At 44.3% G+C, this 24,143-nt stretch overlaps 2 protein-coding genes across 2 annotated transcripts; one reads left to right on the top strand and one right to left on the bottom strand.

Annotated features, from left to right (window-relative positions):
- Positions 1-162: 162 nt before the first annotated feature.
- On the top strand, positions 163-18,601 carry tm9sf3 (transmembrane 9 superfamily member 3). Its single transcript, XM_035400626.1, has 15 exons — positions 163-389; positions 6,960-7,155; positions 7,692-7,814; positions 8,234-8,394; positions 9,200-9,277; positions 9,390-9,521; positions 10,751-10,917; positions 12,707-12,801; positions 13,383-13,513; positions 14,408-14,547; positions 14,810-14,878; positions 14,999-15,145; positions 15,548-15,631; positions 15,902-15,978; positions 16,381-18,601. The coding sequence occupies exons 1-15, from the start codon at positions 297-299 to the stop codon at positions 16,446-16,448; spliced, it is 1,761 nt and encodes a 586-aa protein (XP_035256517.1). The 5' UTR covers positions 163-296; the 3' UTR covers positions 16,449-18,601.
- An 860-nt stretch (positions 18,602-19,461) lies between these two features.
- prdx3 (peroxiredoxin 3) lies at positions 19,462-23,988 on the bottom strand. The gene is made up of 7 exons (XM_035400595.1): positions 23,849-23,988; positions 23,183-23,297; positions 22,615-22,756; positions 21,541-21,676; positions 20,911-21,014; positions 20,440-20,605; positions 19,462-19,700 (listed from the first exon to the last, which is right to left on the bottom strand). Exons 1-7 carry the CDS (start codon positions 23,882-23,884, stop codon positions 19,650-19,652), a joined length of 750 nt encoding a protein of 249 aa, XP_035256486.1. The 5' UTR covers positions 23,885-23,988; the 3' UTR covers positions 19,462-19,649.
- Between the last annotated feature and the right edge of the window lie 155 nt (positions 23,989-24,143).

The following is a 24,143-nucleotide window of genomic DNA, read 5'->3' as shown; positions in this document are numbered from 1 at the left end:
CAGTCGGATGACGTGGCTGATCGCAGAAACGGTAGCGGAGTGTGTGAATGGGAGATTTTTTTAAATTCAACATAAGCTCAACGCTTTAGACTTTGATTGGCTTTGGTACACCATGTGACTGATCCTAGACAATCAAAATAGAAATCGTTTAGTGTCCGGGAAAATGTTTTACGCCATATGCGTGTGAGAGCATCTGAACTGTCTGCCACTGACATACAACCAGGAAGAAGGAAGGTGGGATAGCGCTAACAAAGCTAAAATCCCTTTTCTGTCTGAAAAACTTTACCCAGAAAATAATGGGGTTTTCCAGGTGGAAGATAACTGTGGTGACCTTGCTGTCTGCTGTGGGACTGTTACTGCCGGCCCGAGCGGATGAACACGAACACACGGTAAGAATTTATCTGGAGGATTGAAAATAGGACCGTTTTATGCGTGTGGATGATAATGGTAGACGGTAATGGACGGCTAATGGCTAGCTAATTCTCTCAGTTGGAAAACATAGGGCAGTGTAGTACATTTTTTTGTGGGGAAACACAAATTGGTGTGAACAAGTCAAAGGGATTAATTTAAATAATTTATTCCGATAACACGGGCTCGCTAACAACCTTATAAAAAACAAGCATCAGTCTCGCTAGCCTCCTGTTTAGGCTGCGAGTTTAAGTTAGCCGGCTATCTAGTTAACCTAAACCATACTGCTCTCGGTCACTGCTAATCTTAGCTAACGTCAACATGCTGCTTGATGACATGTCAGCTGAATTAGGCTGTATATTATAATTTGTCGGTTATAACAGTTTATTCTAGCTAGCTGGCTTACATGCGACCTTTTGATTTTTTTAAGGCAAGCACGCTAGCTAGTCTGATAGACTATTACCTTTAAAATCCACATGATGTTGATTGGCTACGTAGCTAAGCTATCTATAAAGTGTAGCTAATACCCGATTCAAATATTAATTAAAAAAACGTAATGTTGGTTGTCTGGCGCATATTATATAGATGGCTAAAGAGCGTTAGCTGCAGAGTGTAAATATGTCCGTGGCACTGACGGCATATCCGGTTGTTCAGGCCTGCTTATGCAGAACACGATAGCTAATGCTATACCTGTCCAAACCTTCTTTTAAATGAGTCTCGTCATAAACTCGTTTTTATGAGTTAGCTATTACATGCCCCGTTTCCCCAGCAATAAAGCTACTAATAGTTTGCAAAATAGATGTTAAATAGGTTCTTGTCAACTAGCTAGATTAGAAGTTAGCTTGGCTTGCTAGCTACGTGCTAGGGCGAAATGCCGGGAGAGGTGCGCGGCTTTGGGATGGTATCTAACTTCTAAGAATTCGAATGCGGTACTGCTGGAAGTACTTGTTTAACTAGCTGTCGTCTCACTTTCACTGTTAATATATTGCCGTAAAGCTGAGATAACGTTGCACGCACGACTTAATGTAGCATATGTATCGTTGTTGATCTGTTCATATATCGAGAAGCGATTCTTCTAGCTAGCTAGTTTGTGACTAGTAACTGTGAGCCTACATTTTATAATTTCTTTTTTCACGTTGTGCAGCTTGTTCGTGACCCGCGAACAATACGAGAATACGATGATCTATGTTTCTATTTTTATTTGACAGTGATATATACAGATTTAAAGATTTATGGTTACATTTTTGGTCCCCAACCATTGTTCCAATTCAGCTTTACTCAGATTTTACGAGGCTGCAATCATTTCCAGTTAAGTTTCTTGTGGTCCAACTGAAAGACAAAAAGTCAAACTTCTGAAGTCCTTAGGTTTTTACTGACCACCTCTATAACGATCACTCCTTAAGCGAGCACACTGTCAACAAGAAAAAAGGCAGACTAATTGTGTTCTGCCTGCACAAGTTTGCTGTTGAACCTGATCAGTTACAAACAGATGTGTAGCTCTGCTATTTAGATTTTTGACATATTACAATTTGCCTGACATTCTATCCCCCCCCCCCCCCCCCCCCCCCCCCAATTTCAAGGCACTGTAAGGTTTCTGATGAATTACTGGTATGTAAATGAAAGTAGTCATGTTTAGTACCTTGTCACATATCCTTTGCATGCAATGACTGCGTGGAGACTGTGACCCATAGACATCACCAGGTGCTGAGTATCTTCTCTGGGGATGCTCAGCCAGGCCAGTACCGCAGCCATCTTTATTTCCTACTTGTTTCGGGGGCTAGCTGTCAGTCAAGAATTGTCAAGTTTTTGGTTTGAAGAACTCCTATGTTGCTGTAGGAAGAGGTGCTGTCCAATGAGGCATTTGCTTGAACTTGAGCAGATGCAGAACATGCTTCTGTACACTTCAAAATTCATTCTACTGCTGATATCAGCACTTACATCATCAGTGAAGACAAGTGAGCCAGTATCTGTCGCAACCATACATGCGCAAACCATAACACCCCCACCAGCATGTTTCACAGATGGGGGCCGGTGCTTTGGATCTTGGGCAGTTCCTTTTGGCCTCCACACTTTTGCTCTTGCCATCGCTGATACAAGTGAATCTTTGTCTCATCCGTCCGCAAATGCCTTTCTCCACAACTCTGCAGGCTCTTTTAGACACTTTGTGGCGAACCGTAACCTGGCCATCCAGTTTTTGTGGTTATCTAGTAGTTTGCATCCTGCAGCGCAGCCACTGTAGTTCTGTTTGTAAAGTCTCATGTGGACATTAGTCACTGACACATCAATTCCTGCCTCCTGAAGAGTGCTTCTGATCTGTCAGACAGGTGTTTGGGGTTTGTTTTGTTCATTATGGTGAGAATTCTTCTGTCATCAACTGTAGAGATCATCCTTGGCCAACCAGGTTCTTTGCTATTAATGAGCTCACCAGTGCACTCTTTCTTCCTAATGATGTTCCCAACAGTTGATTTTGGTTAGCCTAAGGTTTGGCCTATGTCTGCACTTTAATCACATGTGAATTGTTTGAGTACAAATTTAAAATTGTGGAGTGCAGAGCCAAATCAATATATAAAAAAGATATGTATGCATGTGTGTATGTATATGTGTGTGTCTTTGTCTCAAACATTATGGAGCTCATCGTATAAGAGCATTTTGATATTGTGTTCCAATGTCACGGATATTAAACAACACATTTCTGTGAAATATCCTTGCTTTTTAAAAGATGATTTATATTTCGGGTCACAAGAGTTCCTTGAGCTTGTTTCTCATATTCTTTTGAACGGTCGTCCATGGGAATATTCAGTTGTCAACCTCTTTGTATATCAAAGTATGAATGAAACAAATCCACCATGTTTAAATCCTGTTCCTTGACCAGGATGTAGGGCACCTACGATTGGACACACCCTTCACCTATCAAATGCCTTATAATAGGGTTGAAAGTCAAAGGGATGCAAGATAATATTGGCCGATAGTATCTTAGAACAAACTTCTTGGTGCTGATCGATAAACTAAGATTATGGCTGTTATGATGGTGCAATACGTAGTAGTTTTACGCTAGGCTCATGCTCCTTGCGTCAAAAAGGTAGCAAGATTAAATATATTGTCATACAAATAAAACTTATTATGTTTTCTTTCATAAATTGAAGTCTGTGTTGATCTAGGCTATCTCCATGAACTTGGGACCACAGTGAGAGTTTGCATTTGTGCTACTAGGCTATAGTGTAAAACGGAGGTATCCGCATAAGTATCAGATACTATGGCCAGCCGTATATTGGATATTTCAATAACCCTATATTTCGTTTTTAATTATTTTTGGAAACAAAATCTCTTGTTTGCACATTTCAGTTTGGTCGTATTTTATGTTCAGGCTGGGGCTGTGGATGTGCTCTCACTCCGGATAGCACTTGTTTAAAACTGGTTGTGGCAGGTTTCAGTGCAATCAGTTAAAACCTGTCACAAGTGACTACAGTGTGAAGAGAGCATGAGAGTTTGACTCTGAGCGAGCTGGTGAAATGGTGCCCAAAGGGAATACCTTTTGAAGACAAAGAATCAGTTTGCAAATCTGCGATAGCAAAAAAAGGAAATTACAAAGCTGGGAGTGAGAGCATAGACTGCAGAAAAAATATGGGCATGGTCACTGTGACATCACCCATTGACTGTCTGTGTGCTTGGCGAAAAGCGCTTTGAAGCCTGGGAAGTGTAGTTTGTGGGCGTCGCCATGTTGTACAAATTGGAGCGAGAGACTACGTAGTAGGGACATGAAGTCCGGTCATCCACTATGCGTGTGAGATACAGTGACTCGGTTGTGATGCAAACTGTACCCGATTTGTTCACAAAATATTACTGTCTTGTCTAAATAGCACAATAACTTAACAAATCGGCATATGGGGAGACATTGGGCAAAGAAAAAACACCTATTGCGACTATAGGTGGGCACGGTGGCGCAGTGGGTAGCATCATTGCCTCACAGCGAGAAGGTCCTGGGTTTGAGCCCCCGCCCGGGCCTTTCTGTGTTTGCATGTTCTCCCCGTGTCCCACGTGGGTTTCCTCCGGGTACTCCGGTTTCCTCCCACAGTCCAAAGACATGCAGGTTAGGTTAATTGGAGAGTCTAAATTTCCCCTAGGTGTACTCCTGCCGCTGCCCTTGACCAAGGCACTGGCCTCGGAACTGGAGTTGGTCCCCGGGCGCCGCACTGTGGCTGCTCACTGCTCCTAAGTAATTAGGATGGGTTAAATGCAGAGGATGCATTTTGTTGTCTTAGAAGGCAATGACCTGAATTGAATCTAATCTAATCTATATTTTCTTGTGGGGGAAAAAAAATCATTTACTTTGTATTTTGACCGTATTGTTGCCATTGACTTGCATTAAAACGAGTGGCTGAAACGCCTATACTGGAGCCAACTGCACTGGCACTAGTGAGCAATGTCTCTGAACAAGACCAAGAAGTGAGCTTCAAAAACGCAGCCCGGTCTTGAGTGAGAGCAGGAGAAAAGGCTGTTTAAATGGAGAGGCTGTTGATATCTTATGTCATTTGCCATTGATGACCAGGTTTTTGTCATGGAAAACGCCAACAGTCCCACACTTGAAGCTTCCTTTTGATAAGCCAATGGTGGGGCAATTTCTACTGTGTGACAGTAAAGCGAAAAACTCTTACAAAAAGGTACATAATAATCAACGAAATCGATAATAATCCACAAAAATGCAACTGAAGGCTGTGTTCGTTGCATATCTGTTGTTGTGGACAAGTCCGTGGATTCAAAACGATAACTCCCTACATCCTCCACATGGCTTTGTCTGTTTTGCAAAGTGATCCTGAAGGTGGTGTCTTGAGTGCATAAACTCCAGTAGCGTCTAAAATGTTTTCACCAGTTATCAAGCCAGCCGTCACACTTGTCCCATATTGGCAGTTGAACACACAGGGCAATAAATATTTATAGGGCATATTACCCTATTGGCACGTTGATGTCCTTGCTGGAAGTATGTGGCTACGCAGGTGTCAAGACTGTGTAAAAATAGCAGCGCGTGGGCAGAGCGGTCAGAGCGCTGGCCTTGGCGTCGGTGCAGTGGCACGCCGAGCCCAGGTCCTGCGAGATCCGAGTATGACCGGTGCATTGTGGGAGCGGCAAACTCGGCGGGGAGGATCGCCGAGCGCTGAGCGGCCTCGATGGGCGTCGGGATCACGGTCAGGGGCGCGAGGAGCCGTGCCTCGGGTGGGACGTGGCTGCCTCCTTCCTACCGCCGACCGACGGGGCTGTGTAGTGGTGAATTCTCAGCTGTACATGGGGGAGGGGGGAGTTTAATAGCACTAGGGTATAACTGGCCACCGAATTGGGCGAAAAAGGGGGGGGGTAGTAAAATATCCAAATGCTGTTCAAGTACGAAGCTTAGATTCGCATATTATTTGGGATGATTTAAAGGAGACTGTCTCCAGTTTAATTGTCAAAGTGCCAGCAGGTCAGTACCTCACTTAATGGAACACATTGCACATAGCTGCTGAATGTCTCTCTATGCCTAATGTATTATACTGGGGTCATTAAACAGGAACTCGCATCACTGGAAATCACTTCAGTGACCTTTGCACTAAAGAAACCAAATATTCTGCGAAACATGCACAGTTGTACGTCGCTTTGGATAAAAGCGTCTGCTCAGTACATCTGATGTAATGTCTCCAATGCCAGTTGTCACCTAATAGAAAGGTGCTTTTTGGATCTGATAGATATTTAAGTGCTGCACATTTCTTTAATTACAAGTCAGTTTGTTGAGTGCATGACTGAGAAGCACATCTGTTAACTAAGCGTAGGGCTGAGCCTAACTGAACACAATTACGACTTTTTAATTCATGAATTCAGTATTGAGACACAAAGCATGTCATTCTGTTATGAAGTCCCAGAACGCGCATGCATCCCACTGATGCTTCATTGAAAGCGGTGGGGGGGAGTGCTCTTTGATGCCCCACGGCTTAGACTACGTCATTGTAGCTAATGGTAATGGTAATGCTAAAGCTATGGTCATTTCTATCAGCTGATGTGACACAGGCACTTGGAAGCATCCATTTAGTAAGCTGATTGAGCAGAGATTGCGTATTTAAAGAAAATTCCTCTGTTGTCACTGTGAATGGAGGATGGACATTTGGCCCTGCCTATTGCTGAGCCGCAGTTGTGCAGGTATTGTATCGCTGCTCCTCTCCCAGTGGCTCGGTGGCTCATGAATGAATGAGTGTTGCTTTTCTAGAGCCTCGCTCTCTGATCCTCAGCTGAGGGCGGAGCTCTGTTTGCAGAGCACCTGGAGCCGGTGGCTTACGCACAGAAAAAAAGGCCAAAGTGCAGTGACGGCGGTAGAGCTCCGGAGTGCGGGTGTTGGCGGACGCGTGCCGCGCGACGCTGGTGGGGGGGCGTGATTTTACCTCTCTCCGCCTCATTATCCCGCCAAGGCCATTCTAACGTGCGGGAGCACCGCAGTCCAAGCACGGGGCGCAAGGGGTCCGGCTCAAAACCAACGACAGCCTCGTCGCGGAATTGAAACCCGTTTGCTTTTTTTTTTTTGTCTCTCGCAGTATGTAGATAAAGAAGAAGTCGTGTTATGGATGAACACGGTGGGGCCCTATCACAACAGGCAAGAAACCTACAAGTACTTTTCCCTTCCGTTCTGCGTGGGCTCCAAGAAGACGATCAGCCACTACCACGAGACCCTGGGGGAGGCGCTGCAGGGGGTGGAGCTGGAGTTCAGCGGCCTGGACATCAAATTTAAAGGTAAGCCTGGAACACGGGAAGACAGCCAGTCGCATCAGGCCCTGGTCGTTTGTCCCTCCCACTTTGTGGATCACCCAGTTATTACCGCTCCCTGATAGTTTTGGATTTTATGATTTAGTCGATCGTGTTATTGTTTTATTGCGTTTTAAATCAAATTAGTTTTTGAAACATTTTTTGGGTGGAGGGCAACATTTGTTTGTTGGGTTATGTTGTTAAATAAGCGTTTTTTGAGCAACAGGCATTTGTTACTGGTTATGGTATGCACGGCACAGGATTAACACAGTTGAAACGTGAATATAATTATATATTGTATATAATTATAAATACTCAGTCATCCATGCTCGTGAAGAAAAGCCTGCAAATGTTTTGATAGTTTCAACATCTAATGCCCATAAGTCCACCGTTTTATCAGCATTTTTACTGGGTATGTGTCCTGTCAGACACTGTTTTGAAAACCGATGGTAGGCTTCAGCTCAGAGTGAAACGTGACCCCAGTTGACGCGACTAAAAGCGACCTTGTTGCGTCACTTCCGCAGACGAGGTGATGCAGACGACGTACTGCGAGATCGAGCTGGACAAAGCCAAGCGCGACGCCTTCGTCTACGCCATCAAGAACCACTACTGGTACCAGATGTACATCGATGACCTGCCCATATGGGGTGAGTGCGCTGCCTCCGTGGAGCGTGGGTTTCAGTCGCGTCTGAGACGCGTGCTTCCTGCAGGGCTGGGGGGGATTTCCGTTTCAATTCCAGTCAGTTCTGGAAAAGAATCGACTCGCAATCCATAAATGAGGATTTTCCATTGATGTTCAGTTCATTTGCTGAAGTGGCAGAATTTAAATGGGACTGCTGCCTGTTAATTCACATTTCTGTGTGACTCGAGATATTGTTTGATACAGTTCTAGGCTGTGGTGCACTTCGCTGTATCTACTTGCTGATTTGGCTTCATGCTCCATACAAGAACGTCTGAGTCACTAGTTTAAACCACTTGGGGTTCTGCAGAAGCGAAGCCCTTCGTTTTAGGCCATTTGCTTAATTGAGTGTACTCCCTTTTTTATTTTTTTATTTTTATTTTTTAGGAATTGTTGGAGAGGCAGACGAGAACGGCGAGGATCACTACCTTTGGACGTACAAGAAACTGGAGATAGGTTACCACGACAACAGAATTGTTGATGTGAATTTGACCAGCGAAGGGAAAGTCAAGCTGGTCCCGAACACGAGAATCGCGATGTCATACTCAGTAAGTGCCCGCGGATGTCTGGCCAGTAAGCAAATCGCGGTGCATCATGGGTAGGCCTCCGCAGTTTCGAATTTTTTGGTTTAGAATTTACGAGGCAAAATACGTATGTGTTCGCCGGTCCAGAAACATATCCTGTTTTCATTTGCGTTCATAGTTTTTATGGTTGTTTTGGTGAGAGGGGTTGATGATATTACTGAAGAAAACGGTGACGTTTGCTGTTTTTTTCTTTCTTGCTTTGATAACGGCTTGTGCACCAGGCATTCCCTTGAGCCAAGCTGAGCTGAAGTCTACCCAGTTCAGTCTTCATTTAGCATGAATCTAATATTTGTTCTGTATACGTCATAAATACTGTGGAATAATTATTAATATTCAAGGTGAAACATTAATGGATTAAGCCTTTGTGCTTCAGGTACCATTAAGATAATTTGTTTCATGTAGTGAAATTTATTCATTAGGATTTGCATTTTTGTTGTTCCAACATTTTGGAATATGCGTTCTGCGATGCTGATTTGCTCTGTATGTTGGTCCATATTTACAAAGGTAAGAGGTTTGACTGGCAATTTTAAAATGGTGTATTTGGGAAAGTTCAAGTTTATTCAATTTTGTGATAATATAATACAATGAAGTCTCAGAACCCATATAAGTTTGCTTGCATCGCAGAGATTTTAAAGCTTTGCTTCACATGATCTTTCATCACTCGCTCGGTATGTGGAGCATAGCTGTAGAATACATGGCTTTGTACATGGGTGTGTCAGCCTGTCAGTGAACCGTGACATTTAACACTGACTTATTTCCTCTGCGCCAGGTGAAGTGGAAGAAGTCAGATGTGAAATTTGAGGACCGATTCGACAAGTACCTGGATCCATCTTTCTTTCAGCACAGAGTGAGAGGATTCTCTTGGAAAACTGACTTGATTTCTCAGTAAACTGGATTTGTGATTTTATTTTATTTTATTTTATTGGCTAGCTGACTCAAGGCTTTTCATCCCCTGACAGATTCACTGGTTTTCCATTTTCAACTCGTTCATGATGGTGATCTTCCTGGTGGGCCTGGTCTCCATGATCCTGATGAGGACGTTGCGGAAAGACTACGCCCGATACAGCAAAGAGGAAGAGATGGATGACATGGTGAGTGATGTGGTGTTCTGGTGAGTGATGTTGTGATATGGTGAGTGATGTTATAGGGTGAGTGACGTGGTGGGTGATGTGGTGAGTAATGTGGTTTTGCGGTGAGTGATGTTGTGTTATGGTGAGTGACGTGGTGAATGATGTTGTGACGTGTTGAGTGATGTGATATGGTGATTGATGATGTGATACGGTGAGTGATGTGGTGACATGGTGAGTGATGTTGTGATATGGTGAGTGATGTGGTGACATGGTGAGTGATGTTGTGACATGCTGCCTGCTTCTTTGTGTATCTGTCTATCTATCTGTCCTCCTGAAAGGCTTTGATGGCCTAAGATATGAAGGATCATGGACAGACGGGAGAAATCAAATTTTAAATCAATAAACGCTTTGACATTATCTGTGATGTCATTGTACGATTTGTGAAGATATCAGCAAGACAGATAAGGTAATGTACTACAAAAGGTCAATTCAGAACTCCGGCCATAATTGGCACTCATATGGGCTATATTAACCTGAAGGGCTGGTCTAACTGATGATATTCTGGCTTGGCTTTTAAAGCCTGACTCCTGCTCGCATTTTATTTGTATAGCAAAATCTTTCAATGTGCTTATTATTATTCCGCAGAGAGCAGGGGTCTAGGAGACGTAATCGCACACCGTTAGGTTAGTTTCAGAGAACATAATTGAATAAAATCAGCATGTTCGCTTGGAAAAACAAATGTTTCCGTTCTTCGTGTTTGGCAGTGGCTGAACCTGTATCGCAAATTGCACTTTTTTTTTTTGTCACTTGCGTTGGGAAAAGTCCCAGAGAGCTGACATTTTAACTAAATTTACAGCGTCGGGGGAATGTCAAGTACTTGGCCTTTCAGGCGCAAGCGTGTCACGTCTTCATATGGGCCCATCATATCGCCCATAGTCTTGGCCTAAGTCTGATACCAGCGGGTTCATATTATTAGCCAATAGCGATACGACTCCAATATTATCGTGCATTCTTAAAGAGACGCACGCACGTGCATACACACATGCATACATGCGCACATGCATACATGCGCACACACACTCTCACACACACACTCGCACGCACGCACACACGCATACCACACACACACATAAAAACACGCGCACACACACAAAAACACACGCACATACAGACACCCACACACAGACACACACACACACATACACTCATAGAATGATATAAGTGATTAATGTCCCCACGTTCCCCTGCAGGACCGGGACCTGGGGGACGAGTATGGCTGGAAGCAGGTTCACGGGGACGTGTTCCGCCCCTCCAGCCAGCCCTTGCTCTTCTCCTCCCTCATTGGCTCAGGCTGCCAGATATTCTCCGTCTCCTTCATCGTCATCATCGTGGCCATGGTCGAGGACCTGTACACAGAGTGAGTCCATCCGGACTGCCCGCCCCCCTCTCTGTCTCTCCCTCCCCCTCTCCCTCTGTCTCTCCCTCACCCTCTCCCTCTCTGTCTCCCCCTCTCTCTCTCCCCCTCTCCCTCTCCCGCCCCCTCTCTCCCCCTCCCTCTCACTCCGTGTGTCCGCAGTCTGGCGCCGCTGCACCCTACAGGAGCGCGGGCAATTTAGGAAGCTTTCAAAGGGGCTAGCGGTAGCAAGTGCCCACTGCTTTTATCCATCACACTCTTTTTGAAGTGACTGTGACTTGATGATCATTTTTTATTTTTGACAGAAAAATTTCCCTAAACCTGGTTTCCTTAAAATGGTCTTGGTCCTTCTTAAATTTGTTTGAAATTAAAATACAAGTATTTGGCTTATTTTAATCATGTCACCGCTGTTCAATTACAATGCATCTGGATTGAAAGCAAGCATAGTTATCGGAAGATTGTTATGAAACGCCGAGGTATATAAAGTTTAACCAAGTGCCACTAGATGGCAAAATAGCACTTCATATTCCATAAACATGGAATACAGTAATTTACAACTTGACTGCAACACAGAAATTACAATTATTAGTTTATTTATCTGTAGTGTATTTGTGTATTATGCATGGGTCCTAGATTGAATCTTTTTATGTATATGTTTATTTGACAGGGACAGTGCTCACAAATGAATATTTCTTAGATGTATCCGTGTACAAGTTGCAGGATTCAGTGAAAAGGCTAGGATTCCTCTCTGAACCAGTTTGCACACGTGTGAGTGTGCGCGTACAGGCTGGTGTTTATATGTTCTGCTTTTATGTGTGCTCATTAATTAGGCAATGCCCTGTAATCATACTCAGCAGGGCCTGGAGTAAACACCCACACATTCACATCAGCTTAATTACCTCGCCTTTTGGGTAATGCCTGCTTTAAAATGTTATTTGAAAGAAAAACGGTGGTAGAATAGCAGAGTCTACATTAACTATCCATGAATAATCCCAACCAATCTGGAAAACCAAAAGTGCCAGTGGAGAATAAAAATGCCACTGAATACCACCAGATCTGCTCTGCCTAAACGAGCACGTCTGTCTCATTCTCTGCCTAAACGAGCACGTCTGTCCCATTCTCTGTCTGAACGAGCACGTTGGTCCCGTTCTCTGTGTAAACGAGCACGTTGGTCCCGTTCTCTGTGTAAACGAGCACGTTGGTCCCATTCTCTGTGTAAACGAGCACGTTGGTCCCATTCTCTGTGTAAACGAGCACGTTGGTCCCATTCTCTGTGTAAACGAGCACGTTGGTCCCATTCTCTGTCTGAACGAGCACGTTGGTCCCATTCTCTGTGTAAACGAGCACGTTGGTCCCATTCTCTGTGTAAACGAGCACGTTGGTCCCATTCTCTGTGTAAACGAGCACGTTGGTCCCATTCTCTGTGTAAACGAGCACGTTGGTCCCATTCTCTGTGTAAACGAGCACGTTGGTCCCATTCTCTGTGTAAACGAGCACGTTGGTCCCATTCTCTGTCTGAACGAGCACGTTGGTCCCATTCTCTGTGTAAATGAGCACGTTGGTCCCATTCTCTGTGTAAACGAGCACGTTGGTCCCATTCTCTGTGTAAACGAGCACGTTGGTCCCATTCTCTGTGTAAACGAGCACGTTGGTCCCATTCTCTGTGTAAACGAGCACGTTGGTCCCATTCTCTGTGTAAACGAGCACGTTGGTCCCATTCTCTGTGTAAACGAGCACGTTGGTCCCATTCTCTGCCTAAACGAGCTCGTTTCTTCTCTGCTGGTGTTTGCAGGAGGGGCTCCATGCTAAGCACTGCCATCTTTGTCTATGCTGCTACATCTCCGGTCAACGGCTACTTTGGGGGGAGTTTGTACGCAAAGCAAGGGGGTGAGTACACCTTAGTGGCCTTGCTTATGGTCACATTTTTACTTGGATCACAATTAAACTAAGGGATTCACCAGGATTTCATTAAGATAACGCAGCAAGTACGTTATGTACATAGAGTAGCAGTTCTTTATTTGGGATTAATTTTTGGAATTATTTGATGGATCATATTGTGGGTTTGGCTGCTTAACTAGTGTTCTTCCATTAGTGTTCTTTTTTATGTTTTATATATACAGTTTGGGGTCCTATTATTGTGTATGATACCATGAGTATCACTGTTTTGCAGGAAAATGAATAAGTGTTTTATAAGTAGTTTTAAGGGTTTAAAAGTGAACTATTTACGAATTCAGAAATAGTGTGCCTTTTTAAACATATTTAATTTGTAGTTTTTTTTATCCAATTTGCTGCACGTGAGATTGGATTGGCCAATACTGCAGGGTCCAGCGAGGCGGCAGGTTAATACTGCAGGGTCCAGCGAGGCGGCAGGTTAATACTGCAGGGTCCAGCGAGGCGGCAGGTTCTTCTGAAACTAAATACAACAGTCGGCAGTCTTACGACCTGCTTATTGACCTTTGACCGCGCAGGGAGGAGATGGATCAAGCAGATGTTCATCGGGGCCTTCCTGATCCCCGCCATGGTGTGCGGCACCGCCTTCTTCATCAACTTCATCGCCATGTACTACCACGCCTCGCGGGCGATACCGTTCGGCACCATGGTGAGCAGAGCTCCCCGAACCCGGGCCTGGCGGGGGTCAGCGAGCCCTGAACCAGGCCCACGGGGCACAAACGCACCTCTCGGTGTGAAATGGCCTTCAGTGCTCTGAAAAGGATTGTGATGTTTCCTAAAAAAGCATGCGGGTTCTCGCCGTACTAGAACATTCCATTTAAAATACAATACCTGTTTGGTAGCTTGATCCCATACACCAAACAAATTCGATATTTGAGTTGTTAACTCCTTAGTACGTATCTAAGCATTCAGATCAACACTTAATATTTATACATGCATTATATAGGCACAGGAGTGCAGTGTGAGCAACAGGAAGAAGAAATAAATTGAGGCTTTCACTAAGAAACACCCCTGAACAATCACAATGCTGAGAATCTTGACTGATTAAGCATAACCCATCTGTCTTTAAAATGAAATTTTAACGTTTTAAATCTACAGTGTAGTTGTTGTTATCCAGGATAAAGGAAGTAGTCGCATTTACATGGACATTTGGGTTATGAGCTGGATGCAGAGCGAACGGTGACCACAGAAACCAAAGTGCACTGTGTGCGTTGCAAATGGAGCGTTTCACATAAGGGTGGTGTGACACCCAATTAACATGATTGGGGACAAGGGATTAGAAGCAGTCTTATAGCTTCCAAGGAATATATGTGTCAATATTTAATTAACAGGTTTAAAGTTTCTCAGTTAATCTACTGATTAATTCAACTAATGGAAAAAATGACCCATTAATTTTTTTCATTGTTTGAGAGCCTTGACTGAGTCAAATAGACTGAGTAAGTCTTGAGGGTCTGAATCATTTGAGGACTTGTCTAATTGCTTTATTGCAGTAGAGGTGGTGATCATTGAGAAATGCTTGAGCAGTGTGCTTGATGCTTTTCAGGTTGCTGTCTGCTGTATCTGTTTCTTCGTCATTCTGCCCCTGAACCTGGTGGGCACCATTCTGGGCAGAAATCTTTCTGGGCAGCCCAACTTCCCCTGCCGCGTCAACGCAGTGCCTCGGCCTATCCCCGAGAAAAAATGGTAACCATCATCTTACTGACAAAACCACGACAGGGGTTTCCTTTTAAAAAGCTGAAGTGCGCCGTAGATGTGTCAGTATTTGAGCTGAAGCTGAAATGTGCTGTGGGTGTATCAGTATTTGAGCTGAAGCTGAAATGCACTGTAGGTGTGTCAGTATTTGAGCTGAAGCTGAAATGTGCTGTGGGTGTGTCAGTATTTGAGCTGAAGCTGAAATGGTCTGTGTGTCAGTATTTGAGCTGAAATGCGTCTCTCTGCCCTGCAGGTTCATGGAGCCGGCCGTCATCGTTTGCCTGGGGGGAATCCTGCCCTTCGGCTCCATATTCATTGAAATGTAAGGAGAAACCGTGCGGTGCAGCGTATAACCAGCCGTTACAGCAAGCAGGCCTGCAGGTTCCCGAGCGCACCTGTATTCATGCATCTCTGCTCTTCTTCTTCTTCTTCACCTGCACAGGTACTTCATCTTCACCTCCTTCTGGGCCTATAAGATTTACTACGTGTACGGGTTCATGATGCTGGTCCTGGTCATCCTGTGCATCGTCACCGTCTGCGTCACCATCGTCTGCACCTACTTCCTGCTCAACGCGGAGGACTACAGATGGTGAGAGAGCCGGCCGCTGGCGCCGGGACCACTTTCAGGGCTCGAGCGCGCTGGACTATTCGACTTTGTGGAACACCTTCTGTCAATATTTACTGAGTGCCGCTGCTGAACGCTTTGCCTCCTTTGACCTGTGTCACGTGACCTGTAGCCTTATAAGGGGCCGGAGAATGGAAAGAATTAGATGTTTTCTTTCCCCACACAGTTGCTGGGGTTGATAAAGCTTCTGATTTTGAAGTGGTAAATTGCCTGCATTTTAGGGTGCAGTTTGGTGTAAAGGGGGGTTTAAGAGGTTTCGGATTGAGCTTCTAGTAGTCGGTATCAGGTCTTATGCTAGACTAATAAACACCCTTGTCTGTGTTCTGGAGAAAAGTGATTTATTTTAAGTGTTTTCATTTTTTTCAGGCAGTGGACGAGCTTCCTGTCTGCAGCCTCCACTGCAGTTTATGTTTACATGTACTCGTTCTACTACTACTTCTTTAAAACAAAGTAAGTTGTATCGCTAACCTTACAAGCTTTTAAAATGGTATATAAGGCTCTGTCCTTCACTACAGTGTGTCAAAATTAATACATGAGCAAAACTGTGTGTGTTCGGTATTTGCTAAAAACATAAAGTCTGAAGTAACTTATCGTACGTCCACAGTCAAATAAAACAAAGGTAATGTATTTTGCAAAAGCGAAAAAAAGATGTTTAGCTGACCGGCTGAAGTCTCTTCTCCAACGTGCAGTACTGAAGTGTTTTTCCCTCTCTCTTTTTAGGATGTATGGCTTGTTCCAGACGTCCTTTTACTTTGGATACATGGCTGTGTTCAGCACGGCACTGGGAATCATGTGCGGTACGTTTCTCTGTCTCTGTTTGCTGTCATTTGATATTCTGTCATGGGAATTCTTGTCTGGTCACTGTGAAAATGACTCATTGGCCAGGGAGTGATGTCATAGTACCCGAGGAATGATCCATTCCTGAGCAGTTGGAGGGGGTTTAATGCGTGTGCTTGCAGGCGTACCCTCCTGAATTAAGAGGATATGAATGGCACAGACTTATTGCGATTGGTTATTCCAGGTTGAGGAGAACATGGACATTTGGGATGGTCGTGTTGTGCTGTAACCCTTTCTCAGCTTTCCTCCATCTTGTATTTATAGATGACCTTTGATAACTGGGTCCATGTACATGAACTGGTCTTAGATTTTTGTCTGACGAGATTAAATGACGCATCTTAAATTGTTCGTTTGTCCTTCAGGAGCCGTTGGTTATATGGGAACAAGTGCCTTCGTGAGGAAGATCTACACCAATGTGAAAATTGACTAAAGTAACCATGGGATCAGTGGATCCACACGCAGCTTGTCCAACAGAGTCGGGCACACGTCGTTTTTTGCGGGAAGAGATTGTGGTATATTACTTTGTACAAGTGTAGTTTTCCATTTTCCGAACGGATTCAAGAATGCGAACCGAGAAAGTACTAAAGCAAAATGAAAAACGCTTCAATCAGTTATGTTTTAGTCCACTGCTTTGATTAATAATTTTTTTTATTTTCCAGAGCAAATGCTTGGGAGTGTATGCAGTAATAACTACCACCCCCCCCCCCCACTTCCCCATGCAAACCTCCCACCTCCCAAAAAAAAGAACAGAGCTTATTACTGATGAACTGTGCAGCTCTCTTCAGTGAAGAGGACAGAGCTTAACGAAAGCGCGTTCTGCTGTGTAAAAAAGGGAGAGCTGGACGCCTTTACGCGCTGATTTGGGAGTCCTGTCGAATTTCCGAGTCAGTCTCAGTGCCGTCATTCTTGATCTCCGGTTTCTACATTTCTTTGTCACACTAGGGCCCTCGCATATGTTTTGCGGGTGCATCGCATACACACCGAAAGCTATATTAATGCATGTAATATATCAGATTTAACGGGGAAATGAAAAACGTTCCCTCATTTGTCATTCAATGAAAATAAAGTCCATCCATCCAAAGAGTGAGGCTTTGGTCAAAAATTTTAGTTCCTCGATAGTTTACTGTACAGGTAGACCACATACAGTAAAGTGTAGGATTTGGTGAAATATTTTGAGGTACAGTTTAAGTGACGGATTGTTTTAAATTGGATGTTTGATGTGAACCTTTTTTTTTCCAGTTTAGTCTTATCCTTTTTTTATTGTTTGGGTTTGAATGAAGTCCTTCTCGTAAAGATAATATATGAATAGGGGGTGTAACATGTATATAACCTTAAAATAATGTAACTTTAGATGTAGAACCCAAATGTATTTGGTTGTACAGATTTACTACAGTTTTTAAAATGGAACATTCAGTATAAAAGATAAAAATATTTTTTCCCCTTTTATTTTTATTTGTTTGCTCGGGGGAGGTCAGCTCAGATACATCTTGCCTGGAATTGCATGAATTACCATCTAAATGTATGTCCCGTTATACTGAGTTTATCCGTAATTACACCCAACATTAACAGATTGCCTCTGCCCAGGGTATGCAGCCTCTAGATTTCTTTTTCCCCTAATAAAATGTCCTGAATTGAACTAAGAGCTGCTTGCAGGTGTAATGGTTACATTAACAGATGGCGAACGGACTGATTTATATTTTATGATTTAAAGCGTTATTTGGCTCATAGGCCATTTCCCATGTCTTGGTTTTAGTTTCTCTCGAACCTGAAAAGAAAATTGTGAATGTCAATAGGAACGAGGCACGTGCCTAGTTTCTGCAAACATACTGTACAAAAGACGCTATTGCACACTTAACTGGATGTTTTCACTGTGTTACACGTTGCTTCGAAAAATATTTCCATGTGTGTTTTTATGTAAATACAGTACATAACTAAAAAAAAAAAAAAGAAAGAAAAAAAAGTCCGATGGCAATACCTTGTCGTTTCCAACGTTCCCACATTGGACTAAATTCTGGCTCAATTGTGCTCTGGCGGGGCTCAAAAAGAGCTCATTTTCTGTCGAGTAAAGAGAGAGAAATGAGCTTCATGTTTATGTACAGGTGTCGATTGCACACGGTGTGTTGTATGAAGGTGGTGACGTTGCGCTCGGAAGCGTCGAATTGTACAAAGATTCCGTTTCTACTCGGAGCTGTTCGAGGCTAACCGGCTTGCGCCCAAAGCCGACTTCAAACATTCTGTGTGCATAAAATTGGGGGGGTGGGGGGGGGGGATACAAAACCTGTAAATGATCATTTCTTAATCATTAGAATAAAAATGATAATGGTGTGATGAGTTTTTCCCACTGTTTACTTCATATTTTTGTACCGAGTGTGGTTTAGATTGTGCTTTACATTTTTCTGCTTTTTTTTTTAAGCTACGGAAGGCAATACTTTTGATTTTTTGTTTTATTTTCTATTCACGTCAATCATTAAGTACAGAATTATTTAAGTATTCTTGTTGGTTGCATCCTGTTTTCTATTCTTTAAAACTTTGGTAAAATTCCAATGTTATGCCATAAAATTAATAAAACAAGCGGAATATTAATTTTGTCTTAATTTTGGATTCTCAAAAAGATGATCTTAATCCCTCCGTGACCCCCGATAACTTGAATTCTTTTGTACACAGACGGTTTTGTGTACAAACAGGGCGGCACTGGCACACAGATTTATGGTATAATTTTATGGTCAGTCTGGGCGAAAGGCTGAGTGTTAATTTAATCGTTTTTACACACGACATTCTGGTGATTGCTTGCTGAACACGGTACCGTGTGCTGCCATGCCTGGCACGTGCAAAAGGATGGATAACGACTCAAAGCGTTTCCCGGAGCACCAGCTCAGACCTTCGCTCGTTTACCCTGTTCAGTCCCACCGCACAGACCTCCTCTGTTCTGTGCACATCTCCCCCGGACCAACTACAGCACTGCTTTGTGAGACTTTCTCCAAATCCCCTTCTATGTTCGCTCCCCATCCCCCCCCCTTTTACTCCTAATCCTGAGTACCCAATCGGATTTGCAGACTCATGTCATCGTTCCACCGACAGCCAATCAACCGAGTGGGTGCAAATGAGGACACGTCTCGGGGGAAGCGTGTGCTCCCAGCCGCTTATCGCCCTGCGGCCCACCAGCTGAGCCGCGCAGGCTGTGTTGCCTTGGAGAAGCGGCCATGTTGGAGTCGCTGTGGGCCACCTGCAGAGGAAGGACACGGCTGACAGAACCCCGCCTTCCCCAGAGGACGGGGCAGCCAATCACACGCCGCCCTGAGGAGCTGCTGGCTGCGCTGACTCAGTCAGGATTCAACACCGGCTGTAGTTCACATCGGCACTGAAAATCTGTTTCAGCAAGATACAGTCAGGGGGAAAAAAATGACCAGCCCATCTATTCATCAACACAAGAGATTCACACACTTTTATTTCACATCTAATTTATTAAATTCAAATACAATTAAGTGCTCGGACAGAAAAGAACGGTATTAGATTTCCTTTGGGCCTTCACGTTGAACGTGCTCTCGTCTAACAGAAGAATGGCGGATTTAATGGTGCGTCTGTAACCCAGCGGCTGTGCCAACTCGTGGCTCAGAGATGAAAACCCGCAGCCCTAGTTCACCTTCTCAAAATACTCCTTTGACCCCTCAGGTGTTGGCTTAATCTGCAAGACGGGGGAAAAACACGTGTAAACATCTCACATGTAAACAAAACGAGGAGCGTATACCTCAGCAGAATTAGCTCAGCTCATAGTTAACAGGTGACATCAAAGCCAGCCTGGCACAAAGGTATTTTCTGGGTGATGCTTCAACAGTTGGATCCATTATTTTTCCACCTGTAAATCCTCAGCATCCTCTTGTTTTTGGTGAAAGCCCCACTGCTTGTGGGTTAATATAAAATGCAGGACATTTCTGTCAAAGTCTCAAGATTTTAGATGGTTATCAATTAAAATAATTATTAGAGGGTATACATTCATCTGTCACGGCTTTTAAAAAAAAATTTTTAACAACTGATTTCCATACTCCTCTATCCCAGAATCCCTCATTTCATTGATTTCACTTCTGGGAAGTGGTCCAAAGGTCGTCTTCCAACACGTGTCTCAATTACTTTCTCGTTATTTCCACAGATGTGTCTCAACAAACTACTGAAAGTCCTTCAATGTCAGTCACGGTTCTTTTCCGTATAGGATTTGTCAGATCACAATCTGTATCATTAAATTATTCATGATTCAACTGTAATATTACTCTTACTATCTTGGGGATTGTCCAAGTATTCCTTATACAGGTGCCATTTTCATCCTATCAGAACGTCTCTTTCATGCGCTCAGTGACAATTCCTAACTGAAATTTGATTGGCTGATTACTGTAACCCTTCAGGCATGTGGAGTCCACTGGTTGGCTTACCGTCGGGGAGTCGGGGGTCCAGCTGGCGGGGCACACCTCCCCGTGGGTCTCCACGTACTGGAAGGCCTTGACCAGGCGCAGCGTCTCCTCCACGCAGCGGCCCACGGGCAGGTCGTTAACGCTCATGTGCTTGACCACGCCGCTGGGGTCGATGATGAACAGGCCCCTGGGGAGGGGGGGAGAGCGCGCCTGTTCAGCTGGGCCGTCACAAGGTGGGCGGGGCCCGTATTTCAGTGACAAGGTGGGCGGGGCCTTCTCCCACTTTCGAGTTTTACTGTCTGGATTTGGCTCATTAATTCAATTCAATTTTATTTGTATAGCGCTTTTTACAGAGAACTGTCGCAAAGACGCTTTACCGAGTAGCAAGGCAAGAAACAGAGCGAACACCAGACCTGAACCCCCAAACAGCAAGTACATAAGGTAAAACACCAGGCCTGAACCCCCAAATAGCAAGTACATAAGGCTTGTTACCTCAGTGCAATACCTGGGCCCTCCAGGAGAACTCCGTAGTCCCTGGACACCTGCTTGTTGAGGTCAGCCAGCAAGGGGATGTTGATGTGGCCCAGCCCCCCGTTCTGGAAAACGAAAAATCACCCAGAGACATGGAGGTGAACAACTTCCAGCTCTGCTTCCGCTGGTCCTGTTCACCAGTAACCATACCAACTGCAAGTTCTCCCACTGCTAATGCTGCTGACCAGCAATCCAACGAAATGGTAATGGTAAATGGTAAATGGACTGCATTTATATAGCGCTTTTATCCAAAGCGCTTTACAATTGATGCCAATTACTGCCAATACTGACAATAACCCAGCTAGCTGCTAATCCACTGTAAATCCATCTCAATGCCAACACTGGCACACTAATACAGGCTAGTACAGCGATTTAACAAAAACAATAAAAGTTCAAAAACAATTGATGAATCATAAAAACAATATAAATTAAGATTGATTTAAAATGTGTTTTGCCAGTATCTGACAGAATTACAGCCGTGAAATGTCTTTGAGGCCTCAACAGTCCTAACGTAAAGACCACAGTAACGGCAGGTTAGCTGGGAGTGACCCAGAGCACACGTTGCCGTGGCAGCCGCGCGATCGGGCCCACCTTCCGGGGGGTGTTGATCCAGGCCAGGTGCGTGAAGTGAGAGTCCACGGACACGCCCACCACCTCGCAGTTCACGTCGTGGAATTCGCTGGCTTTGTCGCTGAATGAGATGATCTCAGTCGGGCAGACGAAGGTGCTGGGGGAGGAGAAAAAGTCATCAGTCCGCTTTCACGCTTCAGAGAAATACAGAGATATAGAGTCAACAGTTCAACTCCATCGCACTACAGCACAATACAGAGAAATAGAGTCAGCAGTTCAACTCCAACACACACCAGAAAACAGAGAAATAGTGAACAGTTCAACTCCAGTGAAAGCACCATTGGGTTACCCAGGTAACACTGCTTTGAGTGAAGGACAGCCAGTTATTATTAGGTGGCATTAACTTCAATTTCACATGCATCTTGCACAGTTTCTTGGAATGCACATATTCAGGGCAATGAAATGGCCGTCTGTCACTCAGTGATCAAGGCTCCTTGGCTCTCTGCACACTATCACAGAAAGAAATCCAATGGGCTACATAGCAAAAAGCAATATACTGTAACAACATCAAGAACATAACATTCAACAGCAAGAGCAAGCGACCGAGCCTGTTCAACACCCAAGGGTTTCCCACTGATCCTACAAGTCCTCGTAAGCTGTTCAGTGCATTAGCAACTCTGTTTGGGAAAAAATGCATCCAATTCTTGCTACTCTCTTTTCTGATTGGACAAGGGGTCAATAAACTGCAACCAGTCACAAATTAATTCAATAAACTGCTGGCATGATGTGAATTTTAAGCAGTTTATTGCCGGCGACAAAAGCACAAGTGTACAGGGCTGATAAAGTAAGCAACTCAAGAAAGCAGCGGGAGCGTTTGACCACACCCAGTTCAGTGGGAAGTTCCCAACTGACACTTAACTGCAGATTTAAAAAACCTGTCTACAACTAAATGGTCCAATAAATAAGCGCAATAAAGAGTATGTAACTGATTAATCTACATTTTTTAAAAATCTATCAATCACAGTTTCAATGCATGCACCTCTGCACATGCCTGCAAATTTAATAAACTGCAAGCAAAGTATGATCAACACTCACAAATCCAGAGGGTAGAAGAAAAGCACCAGGTATTTGCCCTTGAAGTCGTCGAGACTGATTTCCTTGAACTCGCCGTGGTGAACGGCGGTGCCTTTGAAATGGGGCGCATGCTGAGTGACCACAGGGGCCCATCGTGCACTGCCTGCAGAGACACACACACACACACACGCGTGCACACACACACACACACACACACGCACGCACACGCAGCCAGACACGCACACGCACACACACACACACACAGGCAGACACGCGCGCACACACACACACGCAGGCAGCCAGACACACACACACACACACAAAGACACAATTACACTCCCTGCATGGGAACGCACCTGGCACATCCAGGACAAAGATGCCCCACACACACTGACCACAGGATCTACCATCACAGCAGCCAATAAGCATAATTCAGTTCCATTATGCCAGCTTTATCACCACAATAAAACATGGGTGTTGATGATTCCGTATCCTTCGTCCTCACTTCAGCCTAATGAAGGAATGGCTGGTTACTAGCTTGCTAAATAAATGGCCAGAAACACAGAGCTCAGCAGAAGCGCTAACATACTTGTGCTGAAGCACACTTTTTGGGCAGCAGGGCAGCGCAGAATTCTAGACGACCGGCTGGTGGACACTGCAGCAGGAGTGCCAACCCTAAGGCCAGCTGCAGAAATGGCAGAGGCCTAGGACCAGAAGAAGAGATTTAAATAAGACATATTTCGTGAATTGAGGCCCAATGTCTTTACTCTTTTTTTTTTTGTTAAAGGCCAGTTACGACTGGCATTTCATTCGCTTAGTCACCCCAGACTATGTAACTTTGGATGGGGATTTTGAACTCACCCTGGCAACCCAATTAAGTAACTGCGCTATCGGAATATGTAGACTGATCACCAACTCCTGTAACGTTTGCGCATACGCCACTTCATCGCTCACACAACGAATGACAACAAACTCAATGTATTGCGAATGAGATAAGATCTAATTAGATTATCTCAAGATAGCTATTAGCTGGATAGATTTCATAAACGGTTGTGTTCGCTTGTGAGCTAGCCAGCTAACGTTATCTAAGTTGCGTAGATACAGGTTGCGAAGGTTAAACACGAACACTTGTTGTCTTGACAACATTCTCAATATCCAAAGTATAGACTGTGGAAAAAATGTCTGCCATCAGTATAATTAACAACACCAGTAAAATAACGGCTGAAATAATATGCAGGATAACAAATAAACTTGCCGAAGTTCTGAGAAGTCTTCCTAAGGTGGCTGCCATCTTGGATTTGTGAACAGTGCTGTTTTCACGTGGTCAGAGCAGACGTGAACTCCAGCACCCTACGTCACGGGTGCAGGAGTAACCTCCAATCACAATCACAGTTCCCACCGTTTCACACCACAGTGACCCAACAACATGCGTAGTTATGCACAAAGATACGCACGCATCCTTCCCTAAATGTGTGTGTTCTAAATTTTATTATCAGAACCATCACGAATTGCAGAATGTGTAACAATAGTTTGCACTTCTAAGACTTGGA

This window comes from Anguilla anguilla, chromosome 18 (genome assembly GCF_013347855.1).
Source record: "Anguilla anguilla isolate fAngAng1 chromosome 18, fAngAng1.pri, whole genome shotgun sequence".
NCBI classification, from domain to species: domain Eukaryota; kingdom Metazoa; phylum Chordata; class Actinopteri; order Anguilliformes; family Anguillidae; genus Anguilla; species Anguilla anguilla.
Note: the sequence above shows the minus strand (reverse complement) of the source record. Positions and strands in the feature narration are given on the sequence as shown.